This window comes from Herpailurus yagouaroundi, unplaced genomic scaffold (genome assembly GCF_014898765.1).
Source record: "Herpailurus yagouaroundi ecotype Mexico unplaced genomic scaffold, PumYag 100, whole genome shotgun sequence".
NCBI classification, from domain to species: domain Eukaryota; kingdom Metazoa; phylum Chordata; class Mammalia; order Carnivora; family Felidae; genus Herpailurus; species Herpailurus yagouaroundi.
In genome coordinates this window covers 65165671-65192865 of record NW_024412391.1, presented here as the reverse complement: position 1 = coordinate 65192865, position 27195 = coordinate 65165671, and the positions used below count along the sequence as shown (strand labels likewise).

Sequence of the window (27195 nt, the reverse complement as noted above, 5' to 3'; positions counted from 1 at the left end):
CACCCTACTTTTTATAACACTCATCACATGCTGTAATGATTTTGCTTATGTATTTATTCTTTTTTTTGCCCTTCTTTCCTATTAGATGGTCAACTCCATGAGGGCCAGAATCATAACTGCCTTTTTCAACAGAGTATTTTCAGTGTCTGACACACTGCTTACACAGTGAACATCCATAGATGGTATTTCTTAAGTATTTTGAGCTTCAGTATTCCAGATTACCAAAGGAACTGAGTTTCTTGGAATTAAGAAATTTATATTTTTTTACCCTTTGTGTTTCTTAAATTAGGTTATTTTATCGGAATGCTTTTTCAGGTTAAGTCACACATAGAAAGAGAGGCCAATGTCCTAAACACTTTCACATGGTTGTTAAATTCACACAGTAAGCTTAAGTAACTGTTATGCCCCCTTCTTTTTTTAAATGAGGAAGATAAACCAGAAAATAGTTGAATAACCTACCAGGATCAAAGTGAGCTAAACCGATTCTTCGGACTTCAAGCCAAAGCATCTCTATTTGCTATACTGTCTGACTTTTCATAATCTATCGTCTTGAGTCATACATACATATATACATACTATTACTGTAATAGTTAATGTAATTTAGTCAGAAGAAAATATTTAAACAGTAATATTCTAAAAATAATGTGATTAAACTGAAAAACATTTAATGACTATATTTAGGCTTTTTATCAAAGATACTATCTTAACTTATAATTAAATCAGAAAAATAATAGTATTCATTATCAATAGACTTAAGATCTAAATGAATTTAATGTAACTATAATAAACTATTAAGTTAACAAAAAGTTACATAACAGTTTGATACTCATTATATAGAAAAGACTAGTATATATTGAGATTGAAGTATGCCAAAATGCTAATTATGGTATGGATAAGTTTTTTTACTATTACTATTTTTCTATTTTCATGCATTTCTTAAAATTTATAATGAGTATTTATTGCTAAAAAAATGTAAAAAATTTCCTCCTTCCTGACTCTACCCCACAGTGGTAACAATTTCTTGTGTGTATGTCTTGTTTAAGAAACATACATATGATATAAACAAACATATAACATAGAATTTTTATTGCAAAAGGAAGGTCATTGAGTTCTGCTGCAATATTTTTTTTCTGTAAAAATTTTTTTTAATTTAAGTATAGTTGACACATAGTGTTACATTCGTTTCAGTTGTACAAAATTCAACAAGTTTGTATGGTATGCAGTGGTCACCACAAATATATAGCTACCATATATCACCATACAATGCTATTACAATACCATTAATTTTATTCCCTAATAAATGTGTACCTTTTATTCCCATGACTTATTTATTCCATAATTGGAAGCCCGTTTCTCACACTCCCCTTTACCCATTTTGCCCACCCCTTCACCATCCCTCCCTCTAGCAACCATTAGTTCTCTGTACGTATGTGTCTGTTTCTGCTTTTTTTTTTATTCATTCGTTTTTTTTTTTAGGTTCCATGTTTAAGTAAAATCATATGATATTTGTTTGGCTCTATCTGACTTATTTCACTTAGCCATAATACCCTGTATGGCCATCCAGTTGTTGCACATGTCAAGATCTCATCCTTTTTGTACAGCTTAGTGATATTCCATCAGGTATATGTGTATACACCACATCTTTACCCATTCATCTATCAGTGGATGCTTAGATTGCTTCCATATCTTGACTATTGTAAATAATGCTGTAATAAACATAGGGGTGCATATATCTTTTCAAATTAGTGTTTTTGAGTTCTTTAGTAGTGGAACTACTAATATGGTATTTCTATTTTTAATTTTTTGAGGAACATCCATGCTATTTTCCACAGTAGCTATACCAATTTACATTCCCACAAACAGTGCATGAGAGTTTCTTTTTCTCCACATCCTCCACAACTCTAAAATATTTTTTCAACTTAACAATGTATCGTGACCATCTTTCCTATTAAATATTGATGAATATTTAAATAATTTAGATATTATTGATATTAAAAACAGGCTAAAATGAATATTTATCTATTTATTTCATATATATTTTTATCTAGCTGTGTCATTATTGTGGTTTGAAACATGGATCTGAAGCCATGCTGACTGGATTCATATTTTAGTCCCATGAGTGACATACTATGTGGCCTTAAGTAGTTATTCCTCTGCTTCAGTTTCTTCTTCCTTAAAATGGAGATAATAATGGTCCCTACTTCATAGAATTGTAGTGATGCTTAAATGAGTTAATATATGTAAATACTTAGAACAGTGCCTGAATCATTATATGTTTTATCTAAATGTATGCTGTTATAATCATGGTCATCATATATAATTGTTAACTGCATTTATATACATATTTTAAAAGTATATTCCCTATAAATTTGTAGAAATTGGTTTGATGGATCATGAGATATACATATTTTATAGTTTAATAGATGTTGTTAGGCTGTCCTAAAAGATTATATCAGTTTATTTTCTTCTAGTAGCATGTTAGAGAATTCTTTTCCACATATTTCTGCTAGCATTACATATTATCAGTGTTTTTATTTTTGCTAGTTTAGACAAATGGTACCTGTTTGAATTTTTTTACTTGACTATTCTGTAAATTGATTGTTCATTTGAGTTTTTTTCTTTGGATGGTTTGTGTGTTCTTAATGCTTTCCAAGAAAAGTTTGTGTATTTTTCTGTTTTCACGTAGGATATTCAGAGATGTAAATTTTTCTTACTCCGTGGCTTCTGAATTTTTTTAATGTTAATATTGTAATCATATGCCCCAGTTTTTTTCTAGTTTTCTAGTTTTGTTTTTAATCCTTATTAGGATCATTTTGCCTGATATTTTATAATGTTTAAAAACAATACTTTCACAAACCAATACCTACACACAAATGTTTATAGCAGCACTATTCACAATAACCAAACGTTGAAGACCAAATCTCTATCAACAGATGAATGGATAAATAAAACGTGAGGTATACATACATATACAATGGAATATTAGTCACAAAAAGGAAAGAAGTACTAATACATTCTACAATATGGATCAATCTCAGAAACATTATGCTATGTGAAAGGAGGCAGACACAAAAGGTCACGTATTAAATAACTCCACTTATATGAAATATACAGAATAGGTAAATCCATAGAGACAGAAAGCACACTAGTGTTTGCCAGGGCTGAAGAGGAGGAAGGACTAGGGAGTGACTACTTTAACGGGTATGAGGTTTTCTTTTGGGGTGATGAGAATTTTGGGAATTAGATGTATGTGGTAGTTGTACAACATTATTGAATGTATTAAAGCCACTGAAATATACATTTTAAAATTGTTAACTTTAAGTAATGTGTGTTTCATAACAATTTTAAAAATAAAACCAGGATGCTTTGGTGGTTCAGTCGGTTAAGTGTCCAAGTCTTGGTTTCAACTCAGGTCATCTTCTCACAGTTAGTAAGATCGAGCCCTGCATGATCAAACCCCACATCAGGCTCCGTGCTGACAGCGAGGAGCCTGCTTGGGATTCTCTCTCTTCCTCTCTCTCTCTGCCCCTCCCTCGTGCCTACATGCACACGCTCTCTCTCTTTGTCTCTCTCAAAATAAATAAACTTTAAAAAAAAAAGATAAAAATAAAACCAAACAAAATTGCTTTCTTTAAAATTCATTTTTATACTTTCTACTTTGACCCTGACCAATGTTTGGATTATTCTGCCTATGCTAATAGTTTTATACAACCCACTATGTGATTGTATTAAACTATATAATTAGGTAGTTTAAAAGATTCCTGTTCCCAAGGTGAAGTGTTTTTTCTAGCTAAGTTTCTTGATTCAATTAATGATCTGGACAGTGTATAATAGTATATCTCTATAATTTCTTCTTGACACATTTTAATTAAGTTCTTTCCTTCAGATTAGTTTACAAATGAATAAAATCTACTTCTTCATCCCATCATTCAACAAAACTGTTGAGGGACATTCAACAAACTGGCAGAGGGACTACTCTGCCAGACACTGTTTTAGGAGCTTGGAGATACAGTGAGGAACAAAGATAAACCCCTGCCCTCTAGGTGCTTATATTCCAGCATCGATAGAGATGCACACAAATAAGCTTAAAAAGTAAATGAACACAGTTTATGAGAGTGCTAATTGCTATAGGGGCATAAAAACAAGGTGTTGTGTTGGAGTGATGGCTGGGAAGACTATTTAATTTATATAAATCTGGAAAGGCAGAACAAAGAAACTAGTGGGTATTGGGCCTGGTAGGGGTCAGGCTCTGTTGGAGTAGATTGTGTGGCTACATGTAGTAAATGAAGGGAAAACTGAGCAATATGTTGCTATGAAAGCCATCTGAAGAATCCCCTCTCCCAATTCCTCTCTAGGTCTTATAACCCAGGAAGGCTCAGGCTGTTTTTCTGGCAGGGAACCCATATGATGGACTTTGCCTTAGCTGGTTTATCCTACTGTGCAAGAGCAGCTGCCTTCCTCTTAGGTCAAAGTACAGATCAGGGTAGACCTTGTCTTAATCCCAGGGGAGAACAGCTGAGTAAGGAGCAAGGAAACTAAAACAAAGGGAAGGGTCCTAGAATTCTAAAGACTTTCTTTAGCTATTCTTTATCCTTTCTCCTCCAGGCTAGGCTCATGGATCAGGTAATGAGAGATTGATATTAAGAGAAATTGGAAATACTCTTTTTTCCCTGAGTGCCTTTCACATCTTCTAAAATTTTAACAGTTACCAATATAATTGAGTAAATAAGTACCCCCCCCCCTTTTTTTTTTCATTTTTAACAACAAGCATGTTTTACCTATATAGTCAGGGGGAAGCTGTTTTCATTGTGGAAAAACATAAAAACAAATTTCTTCTTTCATAAATCCTTTGTCATAGTTTTTTTCTGAAACAGTTTTTGAAGATACCTGTCACTTTATACTTGATATCAAAGGGGTACAGTTTGTATGTTAGGCTGTTTCGCATTTCTTCAGTGGTATTTTGGTAGCAAAGTATGCATTGATGCAAAAGAGGTACTTTTATTCACTGTCTTCCTTTTTAAATTAGTTTCCGTTTTCTTTCTATGTATCAGTACTGACTGCTTTGAAGGTTATTGCTAGATTGTGTTTAATCTGAAAATAGAAGCAGTTTATCTTTGCAACAAGAAAGAGAAAGGCACCTTCATTTTCTTTCTTCTTGCAGAAGAGATGGCTAGTGCCCGCTTGGGACTGAGCAATGTATTGAAATGCTTCACATGACCTAATTATAGTTCTGTTGCAGAGATTCAGAGTGAATATGTCACATGCCCATGAAGACAGTATATCTTTCTCCTTCAAGAACTATTTTTCTTCCAATGTAACATTTTTAAGTTTAAAACTATGCATTTTTTAAACTTAATATATGCAGATTGCTTATAGTCTCTCTTTTTTAATATATGTGTACTCAAAATTTATTTGGATTGCATAAATGAAAGCAGAATGATACCTAATCTTGGGATGCCTGGGTGGCTCAATCAGTTGAGCATCCAGTGGTTTCTGCTCAGGTCATGCATGCTTAGGTCATGATCCCAGGGTCATGGGATTGAGCCCTACATTGGGCTCCACACTGAGCATGGAACCTGCTTGGAATTTCTCTCTCTCTCTCTCTCTCTCTCTCTCTCTCTCTCTGCCCCTCCTCTGATCATGCACACATTCTCTCTTTTTCTAAAAAAACAAAAGAGAGAGAGAGAGAGAGAGAGAGAGAGAGAGAGAGAGAGAGAAATATCCATTCTCATTGCTGAGGCAGGAAAGGTACCTGGAATCCCAAGTATAAACTTGGAATATATTTTTTAGAAGTAATGTTCTACATAGTGTGTAACTTCTATACTGGAGTGAATACTATAAATTTAACCATAAAAGGATTTCTTAAGTTTTTGCAGGGGAAAATGTGGTTCATAAATTAGTTTAAAAGCAAACTGTACATGATAGTTGGGATTGTAAGGATCAGGAAAGTTTATCATGCCAACTGAGAAAAATTATTCCTATTGAATCGCAGTCATAGGAGGTTAAGTAAGACTTGGTAAAATGGTTTCCATGATACCAAAAAAATGAAGCAAGAAATAAAGATAATATATTATTCTAAAATATCTGTAAATCAGCTAAAATGGATGAGGTTTGCTAATTACCCAGAATTCTCTAGAGACTGTGATACATGCTGCCAAAATACATTCTCAGTTCTTTGGAATTTCTACTGCTTTTTAAGCTATGGCCTTTAGTCTATGTTTACTGTAGTAATTTGGTTACAACTGTTTAAAGAATTGAAATACAGGGGGGCGCCTGGGTGGCTCAGTCAGTTAAGTGTCCAACTTCGGCTCAGGTCATGATCTCAGGGTTTGTGAGTTTGAGCCCCACATCAGGCTCTTTGCTGACAGCTCAGAGCCTGGAGCCTGCTTTGGTTTCTGTGTCTCCCTCTCTCTCTCTGCCCCTCCCCTGCTTGTGCTCTGTCTCTCTCTCTCAAAAATAAATAAACATTAAAAAAAATTTTATAATAAAAAAAGATTTGAATACATGTGTATCAATATTAATAATAATAACAATATTGAGTGAAAATAAAAGGAAATTGCCTAGTGATATAATGTTATGCCATAATGTTATGACAACCATATGTCAAATTCATGATAGTGATTTCCATAGGCAAGGATGGGGAGAGTTAGGGAAATGTAATGGGGAAAACATGTCACAGATTATTTTACTTTTATATAATCCCTCACCCCTTGTCTCTGAGGTTTCATTTACCTGCAGTCAACTACAATCCAGAGCAAATGATCTTCCTTCTGACATATCCTCAGAAGGTCAGTAGTAGCCTAACACTGTATCATAATGCTTATGTTATTTACCTCGCTTGATCTCATCACGCAGGCATTTAACTATCTCACACCATCACAAGAAGTGTGAGCAGTCCATTAACATATTTTGAGAGAGAAGCCACATTCGTACCACTGTTACAGTGTATTACAATTGTTCTTTTTTATTGATGTTAATCTCTTATTATGTCTAATTTATAAATTAAACTTTATCATAGGTATGTATATATAGGAAAAAAAACAGTATACGTAGGGTTCAGTACTATCCATGTTTTCACAGATCAATGGCCGGGGGTCTTGGAACACACATTCCCCCACCAATGAGGCTTTGCAGGGGAGACTACTATATAAAGTTTTGCTTCTTTTGTTTCATTGTGTTTTAAAAAGGACTTGAGGGACGCTCAGTTAAGTGTCAGGCTTTGACTCAGGTCATCACCTCACAGTTCGTGGGTTCAAGCCCTGCATAGGGCTCTGTGCTGACGGCTTGGAGCCTGGAGCCTGCTTCGGTTTCTGTGTCTCCCCTCTCTGCTCCTCCCCCGGGCATGCTCTCTCACCAAAAAAAATAAACATTAAAAAAAAATTTTAAAGGACTTGAAACAAGTATAGCAAAAACAGTAATTGTTTCTGAATAGTGAAACACTTGTGATTTTTATTCTTTGTTTTCTGTTAAAAGAAAAGATAAAGGATAACAAAAAAATTAAAAACCTGATATGATATAGTACCTATATAATGAAAACTAAGGAGCATTAATGAACACTTGAATAAACAGAGGTAATACGTTTGTGACTAAGAGCTCTGAATAGTATGGCATAGTCACTTCTCCCCAAATTAATTAATAAGTATCATGTAAACCACTAATAATCCAAGTTGGATCTTAATAAGTGTAAATGTTTTGTGGTTCAGTGGATAAACTCATTGAACACATATATTTACACATAATTGATTTGCTAAAAGCAAAGACTGGATAAAAACATTTAGAACTTTAATAATGATTATTGCTCAGTGGTGGTATTATAAGGTTTTCATTTCTAATTTTTGTATTATCCAAACTTTCAAAGGTATAAAGTAAGTTTGCCTTGTCATTATTTTAGATTTATTTTATTTTAGATTTTTTTTTAGATTTTTTATTTAGATTTTATTTTAGATAAGGTGCATGAACCTTGGCATTCATTCCACTTTCTAGCTTTTATAATAAGACCTGTGAAAGAGTAGTTTGAAGTCCATAGTTGTAGAACATATAGAACCGTTTTAACTTCAGTTATCAAACTGAAATAGGAAGACTGAATAAATGATAATCATATAATTTTGTTTCTAGGCATTTAGAATTTCCTAAGAGTATAACAGCCAATTTAACTTGATTTTCTTCTTTTCAAAGCCATATGAAGGATTAAGGCCTCAAGATCTTCGTAGATTGAAAGATATGCTTATTGTGGAAACTGCAGACATGCTTCAGGCTCCACTGTTTACTGCTGAAGCTTTACTTCGAGCTCATGGTAATGAAAAATGTCTTATGCTTCTGAGAACATGAGTGCCTTTTGAAACTTTTCAGAGTTAAAATATAGCCATTTTACTATCAGTTTGTTAAACAAGCCTAAGTTGTTTTTTGTGCAGTGGTTACTGCAGTATCCACCATCTTCAGAACATTCTATATTTTGAAGTATAAACTGCCTGTAAATCCTAGAGGGGAAATGGGAAATTTGTTTTTAAAAATCATGCTTTTAGGGGCACCTGGATGGCTCAGCTGGTTAAGCATCTGACTTCGGCTCAGGTCATGATCTCACAGTACATAAGTTCGACCTCCACGTTAGGCTCTGCGCTGACAGCTCAGAACCTGGAGCCTGCTTTGGATTCTATGTCTCCCTCTCGCTCTCTGACACTCCCCTGCTTGTGTTCTGTTCTGTCTCTCTCTCTCTCTCTCTCAAAAATTTTAAAAAAAAAAACATTTTTTCTTAATTAAAAAAAAAATAAAAATCATGGCTACTAAATCAGCTTAAAGATTGTCTAATTTTAAAATGTGTCTGATTTAAGCAGGATTGAAAGTTGGAATCTGTAGTCCTAGTACTAGTTTTGACATTAATTTTTACTAAAGTCAATGAAATATTTAACAATTGTGTTATTAGTACTGTCAGTTATATTTATTTTATATAAAGAGTGTTTCTTGCCATGAAATGCACAAAGTGAAATTGTAGAGTCAATGCAGAAATATACTATCCCTTTTAAGGTTTGTTTTGTTTTGTTTTGTTTTTAAGAACATTACCAACTTAGGAAAAGTACTCAGCTTATTTTAAATTTTCTGTGATATACTTAAGGCAGCCATTTTGGGAGTTGTCACATGGTGAGCTGGACCCTCTCATTGCACAGTTCATATTTGATATTTTGTCTAGTTTCAAAGTTAAGTTTTTTCCGATTTAAGAATTATTTTTAGAGCACCTGGGTGGTTCAGTTGGTTGGGCATCCAGCTCTTGATTTCAGCTCAGGTCATGATCCCAGAGATGTGGGATCAAGCCCTGAACTGGGCTCTGCACTGAGCATGGAGCCTAATTAAGACTTTCTCTCTCAGGGCACCTGGGTGGCTCAGTCAGTTGAGTGTCCGACTTCGGCTCAGGTCATGATCTCACAGCTTGTGAGTTCAAGCCCCGCATCAGGCTCTGTGCTGACAGATTGGAGCCTGGAGCCTGCTTTGGATTCTGTGTCTCCCTTTCTCTCTGCCCCTAACCCACTTGTATTCTGTCTCTGTCTCTCTCAAAAATAAATAAACATTAAAAAAAAAAAAAGATGTTCTCTCTCTCTCTCTTTCTCTCTCTCTCTCTGTCTCCCTTTGCCCCTCTCTCTGCTCACACTCTCCCTCTCTAAAATAAAATAAGATGATAATAAAAAAATAAAATAAAAATTAGTTTTAAAAAGAGAGAGGTAAATATTCTAGTCATTACTTGGCTTACCTATTTTAACTATAAATCTGTATCATCTATACTAAAATAGAATGTCAACTTCAAAAATATATGATCTTTTGATGAGAAGAAAATTTAAAATTCCATATTTCATCATCCCTTGATCATCACTGTGAATAATTTGGAATATAACTCTCTAGAATCCTTGCCTTCAGTATTGAAATTTCCCACGGTTCTGTACTTGAGACTCTTTTCCACTTTATATGCCAGTGATTCTTAAATTTTTGTATAAATAAGGATTATTACCTGGGAACTAACCAGAGATTCCTGGACTTTCCACAGAGTCCAAGTCATTAGATGAGGGATGAGGCTTAAAGTAAGTGTTGTAGAGATGCCTACAAGTGGGCCACTCTCTGAGAAACATTGCTGCACACATTTATCTAATGAAACCCAAGATTTCAAAAACCACCCAAAGAATAAAGAGTGTATCTACAACCTGACTTTAATAGAGTATTTGAGAGGCACCTGGATGGCTCATTCGGTAAGCATCTGACTCTTGATTTCAGCTCTGGTCATGATCTCACTGTACCTGAGAACAAGCCCTGCATCAGGCTCAGTACTGACAGCACAAACCCTGCTTGAGATTCTCTCTCTCTGCCCCTCTCCTGCTCACACCTCTCTCTCTCTCTCTCTCTCTCTCTCTCTCTCAAAATAAATAAACATAAAAAAAAAAAGAAATACAACCTCAAATACTTCATTTTGTTAAGTTTGTTTATTTTGAGAGAGAGTACATGCATGTGCACATGAGAGTGGGGGGAGGGGCAGAGAGAGAGAATTCCAAGCAGACTCCAGCACAGAGCCTGTCTCAGGGCTTGATCTCATGAATTGTGAGATCATGACCTGAGCAGAAATCAAGAGTCAAAAGAGTCGGACACTAAACCAACTGAACCACCCAGGTGCCCCAAGGTTTGCATTTCTAAATGTCTGTTTAGCAATTTTCTCCCCAATCTAAGGATGTTCACACCTGAACTCCTCTTTTCTCCCATTGTCTTGATACATGAGTATCAACATTCATTAAATTATCCTGCCAGAAACTTGGAAGTCTACTTTACTCCTCCATCTCTGTTAAACTTGGCCACAATCTTACCATTTCTCTTTTTAAGTGTCTCTCATCCTCCCAGCATACCCACCCCCACCCTCTCTAGCTCTTTCCATTCCCACTGTCACTGACTTAAATTCAGGCTGTCATTAGTTTCCATCTAAATTGTATTCTCCTGAGTCCTGGTCTCCCATGTTGCCATTCTTCTTTCACCCTATTAATTTTTCATATTGCCATTAGACTGTTCTTTTAAAATTCACATCTGAGCATGTCACTGCCTTGCTGAAAAATCCTTCACTAGCGTTCCACAGACTTAAAACCATCCAGACTCTTTAGTAGACCTTTATGACCCAAATTTCTTTACCTGAACTGTCAGTCACCCCATTCCTTTACTTATGCCTTCTTAATTAACCATGTCTTTCAGGAAGCCTTTTCTGCTTATGTGTTCCCAAGTCTGCACGGAGACCCTTCCTGTCTATTCCTACTACATCTTCTGTCATACACTTAGAATACAATGTTATGATAATCTCTTTTTTTGCTTTTCCTGGAGCTTAACCTGGGAAATACAATATTATGATAATCTCTTTTTTGCTTAACCTGAGATCTCTTAGAGGATAGCTTTTATTATTTTTTGTTTCCAAAATATCTGACATACATTAAGCCCTCAGAAAATGTTTACAGAAAGAATAATACATAATAAGTACTATACCTGAAACGTTATTTATATATACATTATTCCTGCGCATATTGCATTGGCTAGAATTTGGTCACTTGGCCACACTTAACTGCAAACAACAGTTCTGCACTGCAGTATTTTTTGTGTATTTATAGCCATTTTTGCCTTAGGAATCTACAATCACCTAGATAATACAATGTATCATAGCTCCAAGTCACAATATAGAGAGAATCCAAGGCTAACTTTACCAATAATTTTTTAAAAGAACATTTTCATCTGTATCTGTTTACCGTATATCAAGTTATTATTAAATAATCAACTCCATTTTTACTCCATTGATATTTTCCTGTTACTTCTTTTACATAATAGGGGTCAGTTCTAATAAGGTGATATCTAATTGAATTTTCCTATTTGGCATTTATCTATTCTGTGATAACTTTCTTGATAACTTACTTACATATTCTATATTTTACTTCCCTATTAAGGAATAAAATAGAGGCTAGTGGGTTTTCAAATGGACATCTCTTCTAATTGTTTGGGTAGTATTGGTGACAATGACATTTGACAATCAAATAATATTTACAGATATAAATGATGTTAGAGAATAAAATAGTGCACAGAACCACAATTTATACTAATTGCTCTCAAAACCTGAATAGGCTTTGTTTCAGAACTATTCAACTGAACTATTTGGAAGATTTATAGATTATATCCTTGGTCACATTCACTCAGCTTTACACAGGAAAATAGATTTGAGCACTATATTATCTGTTGTCAAATTTAGTCCCAAAGTAGTGAAGTTGATCTAGATTAACCAGAAGACCGAAATGTTGAGCAGTATTTGCTGAGCAGTAATTGAATTTTAAGGAGGACTCTGTTAGGAATACAGAGGTCATTGTCTAAGTATTGCCTCATTAATACAAGTAATACATAATTGAATGCTACCTAATAAGAAAATAAGTAAAATTTACAAAATATGAGACCAAGGCTAATTTTGTGCTTAGAGTTCATTTACATTGAAGTATTTTTTTAAGCTCCTTTGGATATTCGTCATGTTCTATAGGCAATTAAATGTCAGTGGCCTATATCTTCTCAGTCTGCTCTCTTCCTAGAAAATTATATCTTCTCTCAAGGTTTATATAGGTATAGATTTTTCCCTTTGGACTAGACTTCTTAGCTCCACATGTTTATACATAATTGCCTATTTTAAAGCATCTCTAGGATATCTCAGAAGCTCCTTAAACCTCAGTATGTCTAAAACTAAGATCATTCTCTGGTAGTCCCTATTTACATAGATGGTATCAACCGGCCAACTGGATAAACCTGGGACACCAACTTTGGCATATCTTGTCCTTCAGACCTTATGTGCTGTCATCACCAAATTGTCACTTTCACCTTCCATGTCTTAAACTTCTCTCTTTCTCTTTATCTCCACTGCAGCCACTTGGCCCTAGCTTCATCTCTCACTTATACTACCCATTACCATCCTATTTGGACTATCTTCCCTCTACTTCTGCCCTATCCAGTTTCTTTGTTTGTTGTAGTCACAATGATCTTTTCAAATCTGATTGTGATAACCTGTCCTTCTTAACCCCAAGCTCTACTTTTCAGTGACTTTCTATCACTCCTAAGCTGATGATAGAAGTGTATTAAAAAGTCTTGCATGATCTAGGCCCAGCCTATTTTTTCAGCCTTATCTCATAAGATGCCTCCCCTCTGATCTCCATGCTACAGCTACATTGACCTTTTTTTCTTTTAAGAGACTCTTTTTTTTTTTTTTTAAGTTTATTTCTTTATTTTTAGAGAGAGGCAGACAACAGGGGCGGGGAGGGGGCAGAGAGAGAGGGAGAAAGAGAGAATCCCAAGCAGGGCCCACACTGTCAGTACAGAGCCTTGATGCGGGGCTCAGACTCATGAACTGTGAGATCATGACCTGACCCAAAATCAAGAGTTGGATGCTTAACTGACTAAGCCACCCAGACACCCCTACACTGACCTTTTTAATTTCACAAGAATGCCATCTTCCCTCCTACCACAGGGTCTTTGAACATGCTGTGTACAGCCTGTCTAGAATGTCTTCCCCCCCCTCTCTTTTATTAGTTAACTCCCACTCATCCTTCATTTGTCCACTCCAAACTGTTTCTCCAGCGTCACCTTCTCTGACTCAGATTCTCTCCCTCTCCTCCATGGCACTCTGACGGTGATGATTCTTTTGTTATTGTATTGATTTTTTACTTCATGTCTTTCTCCTTACTAGACTGTAAGTTTCATGAAGGCAGGAATCATGCCTGATTATTCCTCCCATTGTATCCCTACTGCCTGACAGTGCATATAAAAGACATTTAGTAAATATTTGCTAAGTGAATGTTATAGAATCCAAGCAGAATTTGTGCTGAAAAATATTTCTAGTAGATAAAACTAAAATTTAGCATACTTAATATCTGTTTATAAAAATTATAGTAGTTCTCTCTTTTTCCTTTATTAAAAAGTGACATAATGTATACTTTGGAAAATAATCCTACTATTCGAAGAAAAGTAATTTTAACTTTTTAAGTAAGTAATGATCTATCAAAACACTGATGTCCATGTAGCAACATTTCCTAGAATGCACTCATACAGTTTTTTTTCAGTTGTTAGATTTTTCTTCCTCTTTGTAATCTGATTCCTTTTCCAATCTTGTTTTCCATCTTTTCAAACCACAGTATGATATGCTATAACTTTACAGAATTGCTCATGTCTCTTCATTATACTTCTGTGCCTTTTCACAAATGGTTTACACAGCCAGAAACACACCCAGTCTATCTGTATTGCACCTCTAAGTTATAATAATTATGCTGTTAAACCACCAAATACACTGATTTAATATGGTCAGAAAAAGTCTTGCATAGGAAATTCCTATAGTTCTTTGTGTTAGAGCTGTAAAATTGTATAGAATGGGCCTACGTTGAATAATTGACTCTAGGATGACTCTTGACCCTGTACTTCACTGTGCTACAGTGGAAAGAAAACAGGTTTTGGAATTACAGAAATTGATTTCAAATTCCTCACTATCTGTGTGAGCCAGGGCAAGTTATATAACTTTCCTGAGTCCTGGTTTCTTCACCTAAATAATGATTGAAAGGTTTGTTGGGAGGAATAACTTAAGTAATGTCTATAAAACAGCTAACAAAATTGGATGTACTTATTTATTATTTTTAATGGGTTAGTTTTTATGGCTCTGGACTTTATAACACACTTCACTTGGCTATTTTAAAAGTGTTCATAGTAGGGGAGGCGCCTGGGTGGCTCAGTCGGTTGGGCGTCCGACTTCAGCTCAGGTCATGATCTCACCGTTCGTGAGTTCGAGTCCCACGTCAAGCTCTGTGTTGACAGCTCAGAGCCTGGAGCCTGCTTTGGGTTCTGTGTCTCCCTCTCTCTCTGCCCCTCCCCCACTCACGCTCTGTCTCTATCACTCTCAAAATTAAATAGACATTTAAAAAAAAAGTGTTCATAGTAGGAAGCTCACCTTTAGTTCAGTCAGATGTGAACTCAATACAGAATTTATGCCTAATTCACTAAAACTTTATAACCATAATCCCTTCAGAAGTTTCTTCTGCTTTCAAGCTGTATATCAAATGATTTTTGGACTTATTGTTGACATTTTGACACGTTTATAGTAAGCTGTCCAATCATTTTACCACTTGACACTGGTGAAACCAGTTGGAAAATTTACATATTTTTCTTGAAAAGAGTAAAATGGCTAAATGAAACCTATGCCAAAAAAAAATTTAGTAACTTCCAAAAGTGATGAGGCATTTCTTTTGATTATTAGAAATGACTGGGAGTTTTGATGATATTGGTAGATATTGACATATTTGTAAACCACAGTAGATTATAAAAGTTTAAATTCTTGTTTAAAAATATTAGTGCATATAACATACCTGAATACTCATTTGCAGTTACTACTTTCATATAGAAGAGATAGCCTATATCACTTTTATTTATCCTCTTTTGTTATTATGAAACTCTTAAAACATCACCATATTTTCTGTTTTTTGAGAGCTATCTATTCCATTTTTCTTAAAGACTGGGACAGAGAGAAATTACTTGAGGCTTGGATGTCCAACCCAGAGAACTGCTGCCAACGATCAGGTGTTCAAATGCCAACTCCACCACCGAGCGGGTATAATGCCTGGGATACGCTCCCTTCTCCAAGAACTCCAAGGACTACACGTTCTTCTGTCACCTCTCCAGATGAAATAAGTTTATCTCCTGGGGATTTGGACACCAGTTTGGTATGGTTCGGTATTCAGTGTATTTCCCCTAATTTTGTGTTTAGTCTTTTAACTTTTAACTTATTTAATGTTGTTTCATGGAACCTTTTAGCTAAATTCCTATAATTGAATCCTATACCCTTCTTAAAGGGTTCAGTTATTTCACCCTTTGGTAAGTATTTATTATCATAGAATATTTTGGTGATCTCTGAATTACAGATTGAAAAACAAAAGCTCTTCTTTTCTCATTTCAAAACAGAAAACAAAAAAGAGTTTGAGAAAGCCATCTACTGTATTTTTACTTAAAATCTCCAGGTGTTTAAAGTTTTAAACACACCATGCTGAAATATTAAAAGTTGAGTTTATGTAGGCACTTTAAATAAAAAATATGAAAACGCTTATAATAAAATATTGATAATTATGTATTTGTTTCAGTAAAGCTTCTTGAGTGTATCATCTAGATTTCCATAGTAAATGTTTTTTTTTTTTTATTGAGAAACAATACTGCCATTGTCTGCATTTTTAAATGGCATACCATTGTTATGCTGTTATACTCAAATATGTGATGAAAATGAAAGTATCCTGGGTTTTATCTTGGCTTTCTCAGAAAACAGGATTCTACTTCTATAGTTTGCATCTGTAACACTGGAATGTTTGCTCCTGATAAGTCATTGTTTAGAAGATACATAGCCTTGCAGCAGGGTTCCCTGGGTAGAAATCCTTAAATTGCTACTCTAAATATCCTGAGTTTTTATGTTGAAAACACAAAGTTACTCTGTTTTTGTAGATTTTCTGGGATGAGTATGGGCTAAAGAACATGATATTGAAATGGTTATTTTGCAGGGGGCAATTTGATCTTGACCTGAGTAGATTTTTTTTATTTTTTTTGGACCTGAATAGACTCTAATGGTTTGCTTCTTATACTTTTCTTCCCAAATGGATAGTTGCATTTGGGAAATTTGGAATTTAAGAGTTTGACTTGTACATTAAAATATTTAAATCCCTTAATAGTTTATAATGAAGTAGGCATGGTATTTGGTATTCAGTCAAAAATAAGCGTACTAACTGTAACTTCCCTTATAACTATGAAACACTTAACTTTGTAACTACTACAGTAGCATTTTTGTATTAAACTAACAAATGAATGAATATATTGTTCTCTCTACAAAGTATAACTTCATTTAAATCATTGCTTTTCTTCATCTCCAGTGTGACATTTGTATGTGCAGTATTTCTGTATTTGAAGACCCAGTGGATATGCCCTGTGGACATGACTTTTGTAGAGGATGTTGGGAGTCGTGAGTATATGTGCAGCTTATTAGTATTTCTTACTGCATGACAGCGCTTTGATTTGGTAATGAAATTGCTTGCTTTTGATATTTAATGATATGGATTATTAATATTGGTTTCAGAGTTACACTGAAATATACTTTACTACTAAAGAAGAATTTTTTTTCCTTATTTTTACATCTTCCTATTTATTAATACAGTAAAATCATTTAATTTAGTAATAAATGTTATTTCACTTAATGTAAGGTACTTCTGGTAACAAAGCAGGTATGCATAAATAAGTTTCCTTAGTATTTTCATTTATATTACATCTAATGTAAGTTTCAAGCCTATACCTAAATATCAAGAATAACTTTTTTTATATTCCAGTAATTTGTAAACATTTGTTTTATGCTTTCTCTACATTTTTTGTGACAAGCAAATAGCCTTGAAAATTTGTAACAGGATGGATGTTTAAAATCCCTTCTTAGGGGCTCCTGGGTGGCTTAGTTGGTTAAGCACCCAACTTTGGCTCAGGTCATGATCTCGCAGTTCATTGGTTCAAGCCCCGCATCAGGCTCTGTGCTGACAGCTCAGCGCCTGGAGCCTGCTTTGCATTCTGTGTCTCCCTCTCTCTCTGCCCCTCCCTTGCTCTCTCTCCCTCTCTCTCTCTCTCTCTCAAAAATAAACATTAAAAATTTTTTTAAATCCCCTTTTAACCTATTCAGAGTTCAGTGTCTCTTCTAGACATGGTTTGGGTATATTTTAAAAATGAGAAATTTATTTTGTTTCTCATGTTTATTTTTGTTCTCCTTCCCATTATCTTGCCAAGAGTTATACTTTCTTTCCATCCATTAACTTTGCTCTGATGTCGCACTTTTCAAGAGAGGTTTATAAACAAAATGAAAGAGAAGATCAATGTAATTAGTGAGCAATACAATAACCATGTTATCTCTGGAGCACATAAATCTACTGATTAATGACCTAGGCAAAGTATGTCATTAGTATTTAAGGAATCTTAAAAATCAGAAGTTTTCAAAGTATTATTTTTCATGGAGTACCAGGTACCAAGTATAGGGACCTGGGGAATACCGTGTTGGGTGAGAGAGCAAGAACCTGAGCAAATTTTCTGTTGTTCTTATAAACAGATTTTTTTTTAACAAATTTTGTTGGAGTATAATTGACATATGATAAACCACATATTTAAAATAAATAATTTGATAAGCTTTGACAAATGTACACACCCATGAAACCATTACCACCATCAAAATAATAAAAATATCCATCATCCCGCAAAACTTCATTTCTCCTTGAAATCCCTCCAGTCCTTCTTTCTCTGTCTCCCTCATCCTCTGCACACCCTCCTGCCTCCAATTTGTAGACAACCACTCATCTTTCTGTCATTCTGGTTTTGAGTACATTTTGTTTTTTAAGTCAGGGTATAGCGCAAGATTTCATTTGGAGGGGGAAATACTGCTTCTTAAAAAGTCAGAATAAATGAGACTACATGGTCGGTTTTTTTTTTCTTTAAACATAGACTAGACTCTAATTAAATAAGATCAAATTAGTACAGCTAATACAAGTAACCTAATTGGTAAGGGTCAGGGTTTACAATCCAAAGCTAACTTTGACCTAGTTCTGGATGCAGAAAATCTTCCACACGTACAATACTTTGTTTAGCTTAATTGTTAACTCTGTTGCATTAGGGAGTATTTTCTGGGTTCTACCAAGTTTGCTACTTTGGACCTTGGTTTCTGTGTGAAAACTCAGCCTCCCCAAGGGATTTACTTGAATTTTTTTGAACTTCCTTTACCTCCTTCGCCACACTTCTGTCACAGGAACCATCTCCCATACTCATCAGACTAGCCATGGGAAGTTTATGGTAAGATTTAAATTTGAAAGATCTAATTATTATTTTCTGTGGTACTTTATCAACCTACCTAGGATTCCCCTTCCATCAGCCTGCCAGTAGTTCTTGTCAAATCAAGCAGCAGTAAAACAGGTTCTAGGTTGGGTGACTTATATGTTGATAAAATCATTTTTAAATTAAATGTAGCCCTTTCTAGGCATATAGAAAAGAAACTTCTTTGTTTAATAAGATTGGAAGAATTTTAAAAGATCCTTAGATAGTTGAAAAACCTTTCAATTTATTTCACTCTTCCCTACCCCATGATGTCATCAATCCAGCCAGGTGCTTGGAAGCATCTACTCCGAGGGCTTAAATGAAAAAAAATTAATATTTTCTACCCAGCCTAGAATATCTTCCTGCTACTTATTAGTTGTTAATTTAGCTAAGTGGTAACCTCCTTGTGCCTCCATTTCCTTATCTATAAAATGGTGATAATAGTACTTCATAAGATTGTTGTCAGTTTACTGTCAGATGACTTAATGTATGTAAAATACTGAGAATGAACAGGGCCTGGCACATAGTTACCACTTGATAAATGGTAGTTATTGTTATCTTCCTAAGGGTGGGTAACCAACAAGATAAAAATGCAAGTAAAGTTTGCCCCAGATTTCTCCCTTTTATTAACGTTCATCAACTCCATGTTCCGCTCATAAATTTAGTGGGAAATTGTATCTTGATGAAGATTAATAGCATGGCTCACAGGGAAATGATCTTGCTTTCAGCTGAGATCTTCTCAGTTCTGTCATTTAAACTCCCAGAGATAGTTAAACCTGCTCTGATTAGAGTACATAAAATTCAAAACATCATCATATAGGAACTGTAAGCAAACAGTGCACTTTCCACAGGAGACTATTAAGATATATTCAGCTTTTCAGGGAACTTATTCATAGCTAAAAGGAATAATAATAAACCCATTATTTATGTGTTAACATAAATAACATTTACTGTGAATAGTTAACTATTTTCAATTAAAAAATTAGAAGAGTCGTGTTGTTTTGCAAATCCCTTTAATGTCTAGCTTAATAACAGACAGCTATACTCCCATACATTCAGTCTATAATAATATATTGTTTTGGTTGACATATATAAAGAATATTTGGCTTCACAAAGATGTGTAGATGGAAAAACGAGAAGTATATTAATAAGTTTAGATACTCTAATATACATCATACTGGTAGTTTCTTAATGGTTAGCTGCAGTATAAAATCTGAAACCTTATCAATAGATTTTTTTTTTTGGTACCTCTACATTAAAATCTGTTGGTCTGTCTTGCACTGCATCATTTTGGAAAACATTTATTCACTGGGTTATGTAGATCTTCCAGTGTTAACATATTTCACTACACATAAATATAGTAAAAAAAAAAAAAAAAAAAGCACATTAATTACTATCATCACCAAACTCATGAGAAAGTCTCATATGTGGAATTTAAAAAACACAACAGATGAATATAGGGGAAGGGAAGGAAAAATAAAAACAGAGAGGGAGGCAAACCATAAGAGGCTCTTAAATACAGAGAACAAACTGAGGGTTGCTGGAGGAGAGGTGGGCAGGGGGATGGGCTAAATGAGTGATGGGCATTAGGGAGGGCACTTGTTGGGATGAGTACTGGGTATCATATGTAAGTGATGAATCACTGGGTTCTACTCCTGAAACCAATACTACATTGTATGTTAACTAACTTGAATTTAAATAAATAAGTTTTTAAAAGAAAAAAAGAAAAGTCTATAAATATTGGGAAGCTGTCAAGTTCACAGTAGCATTAAGAATTTTTCAAAATTCTAATTTTTATGTGAAGTCTTGAACTTTATCATTGGCAACAAAGACTGTCAACTTTTTTCCTTGACATGACAGGCTCATTTAATTAATTTTCTAAATAAATAGTGTTCAAATAAAAATAGCATTCCATGATAAAAGTAGGTAGGTCCACTTCTAAATTGAACATTTTCCTAAGTACTTTTCCCCGAGACAACTAGCATGGTTTGGTATGCAGCAGAAGTTCATTATGCTTACTTCCCATTTCTTTGCACAGCATACCCAAAAGATGTGTACTTGTGGGCTAAGACTTACTATAATAAAATAAATAATAAAATTTATTAATAACCAGTAATTCATAATTATTCCATCAAGGCTATTCTTAAATGAAACTGGCTTTTTAACTACAAGTGTGAGGCAGTGAAGAATATAAAGTCTACCAGTACGGTTTTAGCACCACTGCCATGATTCTTGCTACAGCATCAGCAGTTTTAACTGAAAAACAAAGTTTTAATACCATTATGAAAGTAGTTTGGACCTCATAAACCCCTGAAAAGTCTCAGGTCCACAGATCACACTTTGGGAACTGCTGCTCCATAGCATTTCCCCTAAACACTTCATCCATCTTTATTTCTGTGAAATTGTTTTTCTTGACACAGAGTATATACAGGTAATTTTTAACTAGTAACTAAGGTACAGAGTGGCCTTCTGTTGACATATGTCAGTTTTGTGGAGTGTGTGTGGCTTTTAAATTATACTGAGAAATAGAAGGGAAGATTTTAAACATGTTGAATTTTAAATGCATATGAGGCATTTAAACAAATATTGTGTGTAGTACAATCTATAGCTAAGGAGAGATATCTGGGCTTTAAATTTCGGAGTCATTAGCATATAGGTGGTAGTTTAAGTTAGGAGTATTTTAAAAAGTTTTTTAATGTTTATTTTTGAGAGAGTGCAAGTGGGGGAGGGGCAGAGAGAGAGGGAGACACAGAATCTAAAGCAGGCTCCAGGAACTTGAGCTGTCAGCACAGAGCCCGACACGGGTCTCGAACCCCCAAACCATGAGATCATGACCTGAGTTAAAGTCAGACACTTAACCAACTGAGCCACCCAGGCACCCCAAGTTAATATTCAGGTCACCCAGGAAGATTGAATGGAATGGGAAGAAAAGGTTTTTGGTGTGAATGGGAAGAAAAGGTTTTTGGTGTGAAAACCCTAGAGAACATAAAAATCAGTGATCAGAGGAGTAAAATTCACTAGTGGAAAAGATGGATAAGGAGCAACCAGAAGTAAGAAGATAATGCCAGCAGAAAAAAAATAAGTCCTAGAAGCCAGAGAAAAGAGAGAATCTAAAAGAAGGAACTGTTTAGCGGTGTCTGATGCTCCAGAGAAGTCAATGCAGATAAAAATTGAGAAGTCTTGAATCCTTGGGCTAATGGGTAGTCTTATGGCCTTGTTGAGAGCTGGCCATTCAGTGAAGAGGTGACAAAAGCTAGAGTGTTGCAGGTTGAATGGGATGGACTTGAGGAAGTAATGACAAATCATCGAACTATTTTGTCAAGAAAATTTGATATGAAAGGAAAGTAGAGCTAAAAAGGATCATTTGGTTGAGAAATGTTTCAGGGTGGGAAAAAACTTGAGCATATGTATTATGCCAAAGAAAAGAGCCATTAGGGAGACAGAGAGACAGAAACAGAGACAAAGAGGGGATGGGTTTCTGGATTGTGCAAGTTCCAGAGCTGGCCAGAATATTTAAGGATTAGCTTGGGGGTGAAGAAGAAAGCCCTCTTTCACTGAAGTGAGAAGGCAGAGACAGCTAAAGATATGGCTAGGTCTGGGGTATGTTAGAAAGGGTATTAGGAGAGGGTTCTGGGGGCACCTGGGTGTTCAGTAGGTTAAGCATCAATTCTTGATTTCAGCTCAGGTCATGATCTCATGGTTCGTGGGTTCGAGCCCCATTGGGCTGTGCTGACAGTGCAGAGCCTGCTTGGGATTCTCTCTTCTTCCTCTCTGTCCCTTCCAGCACATGTTCTCTTGCTCTCTTAAAATAAGTAAATTAAAAAAAAACAGAAGAGAGGGCTCTGTTTTCCTTAAAGTGCCAGGATGAAATTGTGGAAGAAGGAAATGGAGCAGAGGGGGTAGATCTGATGACAGTAAGTTTGATTTTTTTTTTTTTTTTAAGTGCAGTAGAATTAAGAGCCTGAGAGAACCTGAAGGAAAAATACTGCAGGCAGAAGAGTCAAACAGTTGATAGTGATCACTAGAGAATGGTGACTTAATTGCCTGGCTTTCCATTTGTTTTGTCTAGGTTTAAGTGTTAAATCACACTTTAAAAGCTCATTTCTTCTTGTTTGTCCATAGGAAATATTAATAATAAAAATAAAACCCTTGCTAAAATTTATGAATTCTTATCTATGCCAGGCACCATGGAGATGTTCATACATTATATCATATAATCTGTGTAACAACCCCAAGAAATGCTTATTATTACCTCCATTTTACAGATAGTGAAACTGAGGGGCAGACAGGTAAACAAATTGCTAAAGATCATATGACTTGTTAGTGGCAGACCTGGAATTGTCTAACTCAAAATCCTGCTCTTAAGCACTTAATTCACCTAGGGCTACATTCCTGTCACTCTCCAGGATGCCTTTTCCCTGGGCAACTAGGGAACTAGTTTGACTAGGTCAACTAGTGTGCCTGGAGTAGGACATGCAACTTAATACTTGTCTGAATGAAATATAAGCAGAAAGTCTTTTCTTCAAAAAGGTATGCTATTTTGCAATGCCACTCCCAAATCTCTTGGATTATCCAGGATTTTAATTCTGTACAATTGCTCCCTTTTCTTTAAAAGTACGAAATATTGAGAATTGAATGTGACCTTTCCAAATCACTCATTTCTTAAATTTTAATGTTATGTATATTGTTTCAGATTTTTAGAATAAAGCAAAAGAGGAACATGTATAAAATATATATATAACATAAATATGAGTATATATATTCATATATGTGTGTATGTATGAATAAATGAATGAATGGTTGGGCAAATAATATTTAATAATATTTGTGAATTATGTGAATTATATATATTTTATTAAATCAATTGTATTATAATTGATATTCCACACTTTGTTCATTGGTGTTATTTTAATTACACTCTAAAAGAAAATTGAGCATAAAGAAAAAATTCTTAGAATGTGAAAATAAGTTATATTTTTCCTTTTTTTCTATCAATTGATAATTTTAATAGATTTTTGAATCTGAAAATTCAAGAAGGTGAAGCTCACAACATTTTCTGCCCTGCATATGATTGCTTCCAACTTGTGCCTGTGGATATCATAGAAAGTGTAGTTTCTAAGGAGATGGACAAACGATACCTACAGTTTGATATTAAGGTATGCTGCCAATTATCTGATTTCCATCATTTTAATTTTATTAAAACTGTGTAACATTTTATTTAACTTTTTTTTTAATTTTTGAAAACACGTGAAATAATGGACTCTGACTTTTGTCTCCCAGAAAAACTGCATGAAGGAGTGGTGGCATTAATTACAGTTATAAGCTAAAGCATTATTTTGTAGTCATGATAGAAGTAAAAGTAGGGGCACTTGGGTGGCTCAGTAGGTTGAGTGTCCAACTCTTGATTTTGGCTTGTCACGATCCCAGGTTTGTGGGATCAAGCCCCCCGACCAGGCTCCATGCTGAACATGCAGCCTACTTAAGATTCTCTCTCTCTCCCCACTTTTGCCCCTCTCCCCCACTCGCTCTCTCGCTCCCTAAAATAATTTTTTTTTAATTTTAAAAAACAAGTAAAAATTAAAAGCCGAAGTAGTAATTTACAGAAAATAAAAAATGTTGGTCAGAACTCTATGCTGATTAGCCTGTTGGCACTTTTATAACTGATTGATGAAAACAGTATTCAAAGTAGGTAGTACCTATTTGAAGTTTTCTAAAAGACATATTTTACATTACTACATGTAAATATTCAGAAATAAAGATTATCAATTTAGAATGGGTTTTTTTAAAAAATAGTTTCATATAATGAATTGTTTCTTTTTTCTGCATTCTTTAATTTTGTTTAAGAGTTGTGCAGAAGCATAGGTAAGTTACTTTCTTGTGTGATTTAAAAATTATACTTTGCTTTATGCAGATTTTTTTGTAGTCTAACCCCTATAATATATGGACTTTTAAAAAGACATTCCGCTGTTTCATAACGTAGAAAGCATCATAATATTGACTTCTGTATTATTAGGGCACCATTTAGAAATTTGCAGTTCTAATGTAACTAATAATCACATACAAGATTCTATTCTATAATTATTTGCCATCAGAAAAGCAGCATATTGTATGAGAAAACATGTTTAAATTACACATTTCCTTTGTGAATAGGTATGTTTTACTTCATCATCATCTACCTGGCTTTTGTGTTTTTTATATATTTTTTAATTTATTTGAGAGAGAGCAACTGTGGAGGTGGGGCAGAGAGAGAAAGAGGGAGAGAGAATCTGAAGCATGCTCCACACCACCAGTGCAGAGCCTGATGTTGGGCTCAAACTCAACGAACCATGAGATCATGACCTGAGCCAAAATTGGAGGCTTAACCAACTGAGCCTCCCAGGCACCCCTACCTGGTTTTTAGATTAAAGAAAATATAAATTTAAAAAGTCATGTTGTTACTAAAGTAATTACCTCTTTTTTCCTTCTTACTTTTAAGTTTCATACTTTCTGGTACTATTTTAAGTATCTCTTTAGACTGATTACTCTTTGTTTTTTATTTCACGCCTTTTTTTTTCCCTCTAAATTAAATTGACATGGGATATACTCTGAGAATTTAGTATTAAAATATTTTCTGTCATGTTTTGTTATTGTTGTTCCAACAGGCCTTTGTTGAAAATAATCCTGCCATTAAATGGTGTCCTACTCCAGGCTGTGAAAGAGCAGTCAGACTTACAAAACAAGGGTCAAATACATCTGGGTCTGATACACTCAGCTTTCCCTTGCTCAGAGCTCCTGCTGTGGACTGTGGAAAAGGACACCTCTTCTGCTGGTCAGTACAAGACAAGTTGGAATAGCCTATTCACTTAACAGACTATGCACCTTGAATTAGGCCTTTAAAATGTAGTATATTTTGATATCATTGTTAGTAATTGAAAAAATGTGTGATAAGTAGTAATAGTTTATATTTATTGTGTGACTGATGTGTGCCAGGTGTTATGCCAGATATTTTCACCTATTGAATTCTCCCAACAATGCTATGAGTTGAATGCTGTTATTATATCCAATTTACAGATAAAGAAACTCAGGCATATAGAAATTGCCCAGGTTATACAGCTTGGAAATGGCAAAAATGGGTTTAGAGCCCAGCTCTGACTCCAGAGCTCATGCGCTTAAACAGTAATACCAAATTGCTAACCACAGATTAGAACATGTTTAGAGCTTAACTTTTTTTCTTAAAATTGAAGACTCCAGGGATAACCAGAATTAACTAAGACAGTTTTCCCAAATTTTCATCTAGACACCAACAAGTAAGATTTTGATAATAGATTTTGGAGTAGGGCCCCAAGAAAGAAGCTCCTAGGTGGTTCTCAATGCACAGTCCTACTTAGGAATCACTTTGTGTGTCTTGTGTTTTGTTTAATAAAGAAAGTACTTAGTAAGTATGAACTGGTGATAAATCAGTAATGGATAGGCTGACTATATATCTGACATCAGCATTCTGCTTTGTTCAGAGTCAATTCAGTCATAATTAACTGTTTTGTTTTAGTTAATTAAATGATCACAATAAGAAATAGTATTTGTTCTCCTTTTTTCTCATTTCCAAATTTATCACATATGCAAGGATATACTTTAGGTGGGTATAAAACTCTTATCTACTTATCAGAAACCAAAGTCAAATTCTAGCACTGCTAAGTAGTAAGAAGGCGTAGTTATGGAAATATTCATACCCTGAAGGTCTATTTCTTACCCTCATCATCATTATCATTAGCTAAAAATATCTCTTGAACTGTCAGTCTATATGTACCACTGAACTCTGGGTCAGGTGTCAGAAAACTACTGTCTCCACCAATTTTTTATTTGAACACAGCCATACCCATTCATGCCAGTTTGTTTACCTATTGTGTGTATAGCTGCTTTCAGCCATGACAGCATTGCCTGGTTGTAACAGAGACCATATGGCCTACAAAACCCACAATATGTATCATTTGGTTCTTTACAGAAAAAGTTTGCTAGACTTCTGTACTAGGTGCTTGAATGAAGGGATTAATGAAAGGAAAACCATATTGACTACTTTCATAGCTAAATCAGACTCAAAGTAAAACAGCAACAAATTACTGTGTAATAGATTATATCCACATATAATAGTAATTTATTATATTTTAAGAACTATATGGGGCGCCTGGGTGGCGCAGTCGGTTAAGCATCCGACTTCAGCCAGGTCACGATCTCGCGGTCCGTGAGTTCGAGCCCCGCGTCAGGCTCTGGGCTGATGGCTCAGAGCCTGGAGCCTGCTTCCGATTCTGTGTCTCCCTCTCTCTCTGCCCCTCC

The 27195-nt window shown here is 35.0% G+C and overlaps 1 protein-coding gene across 3 annotated transcripts in view; it reads left to right on the top strand.

Moving 5' to 3' along the window:
• The window catches only part of ANKIB1 (ankyrin repeat and IBR domain containing 1), a 156107-nt gene that overhangs the window by 87531 nt on the left and 41381 nt on the right, over positions 1-27195 (top strand). For all 3 annotated transcript variants that reach the window (XM_040472703.1, XM_040472700.1, XM_040472702.1), the window contains exons 5-9: positions 8176-8293; positions 15529-15737; positions 16926-17014; positions 23900-24044; positions 25530-25696. In XM_040472703.1, coding sequence (XP_040328637.1) covers positions 8176-8293; positions 15529-15737; positions 16926-17014; positions 23900-24044; positions 25530-25696 — 728 coding nt within the window. The remainder of the gene's footprint in view (positions 1-8175; positions 8294-15528; positions 15738-16925; positions 17015-23899; positions 24045-25529; positions 25697-27195) is intronic.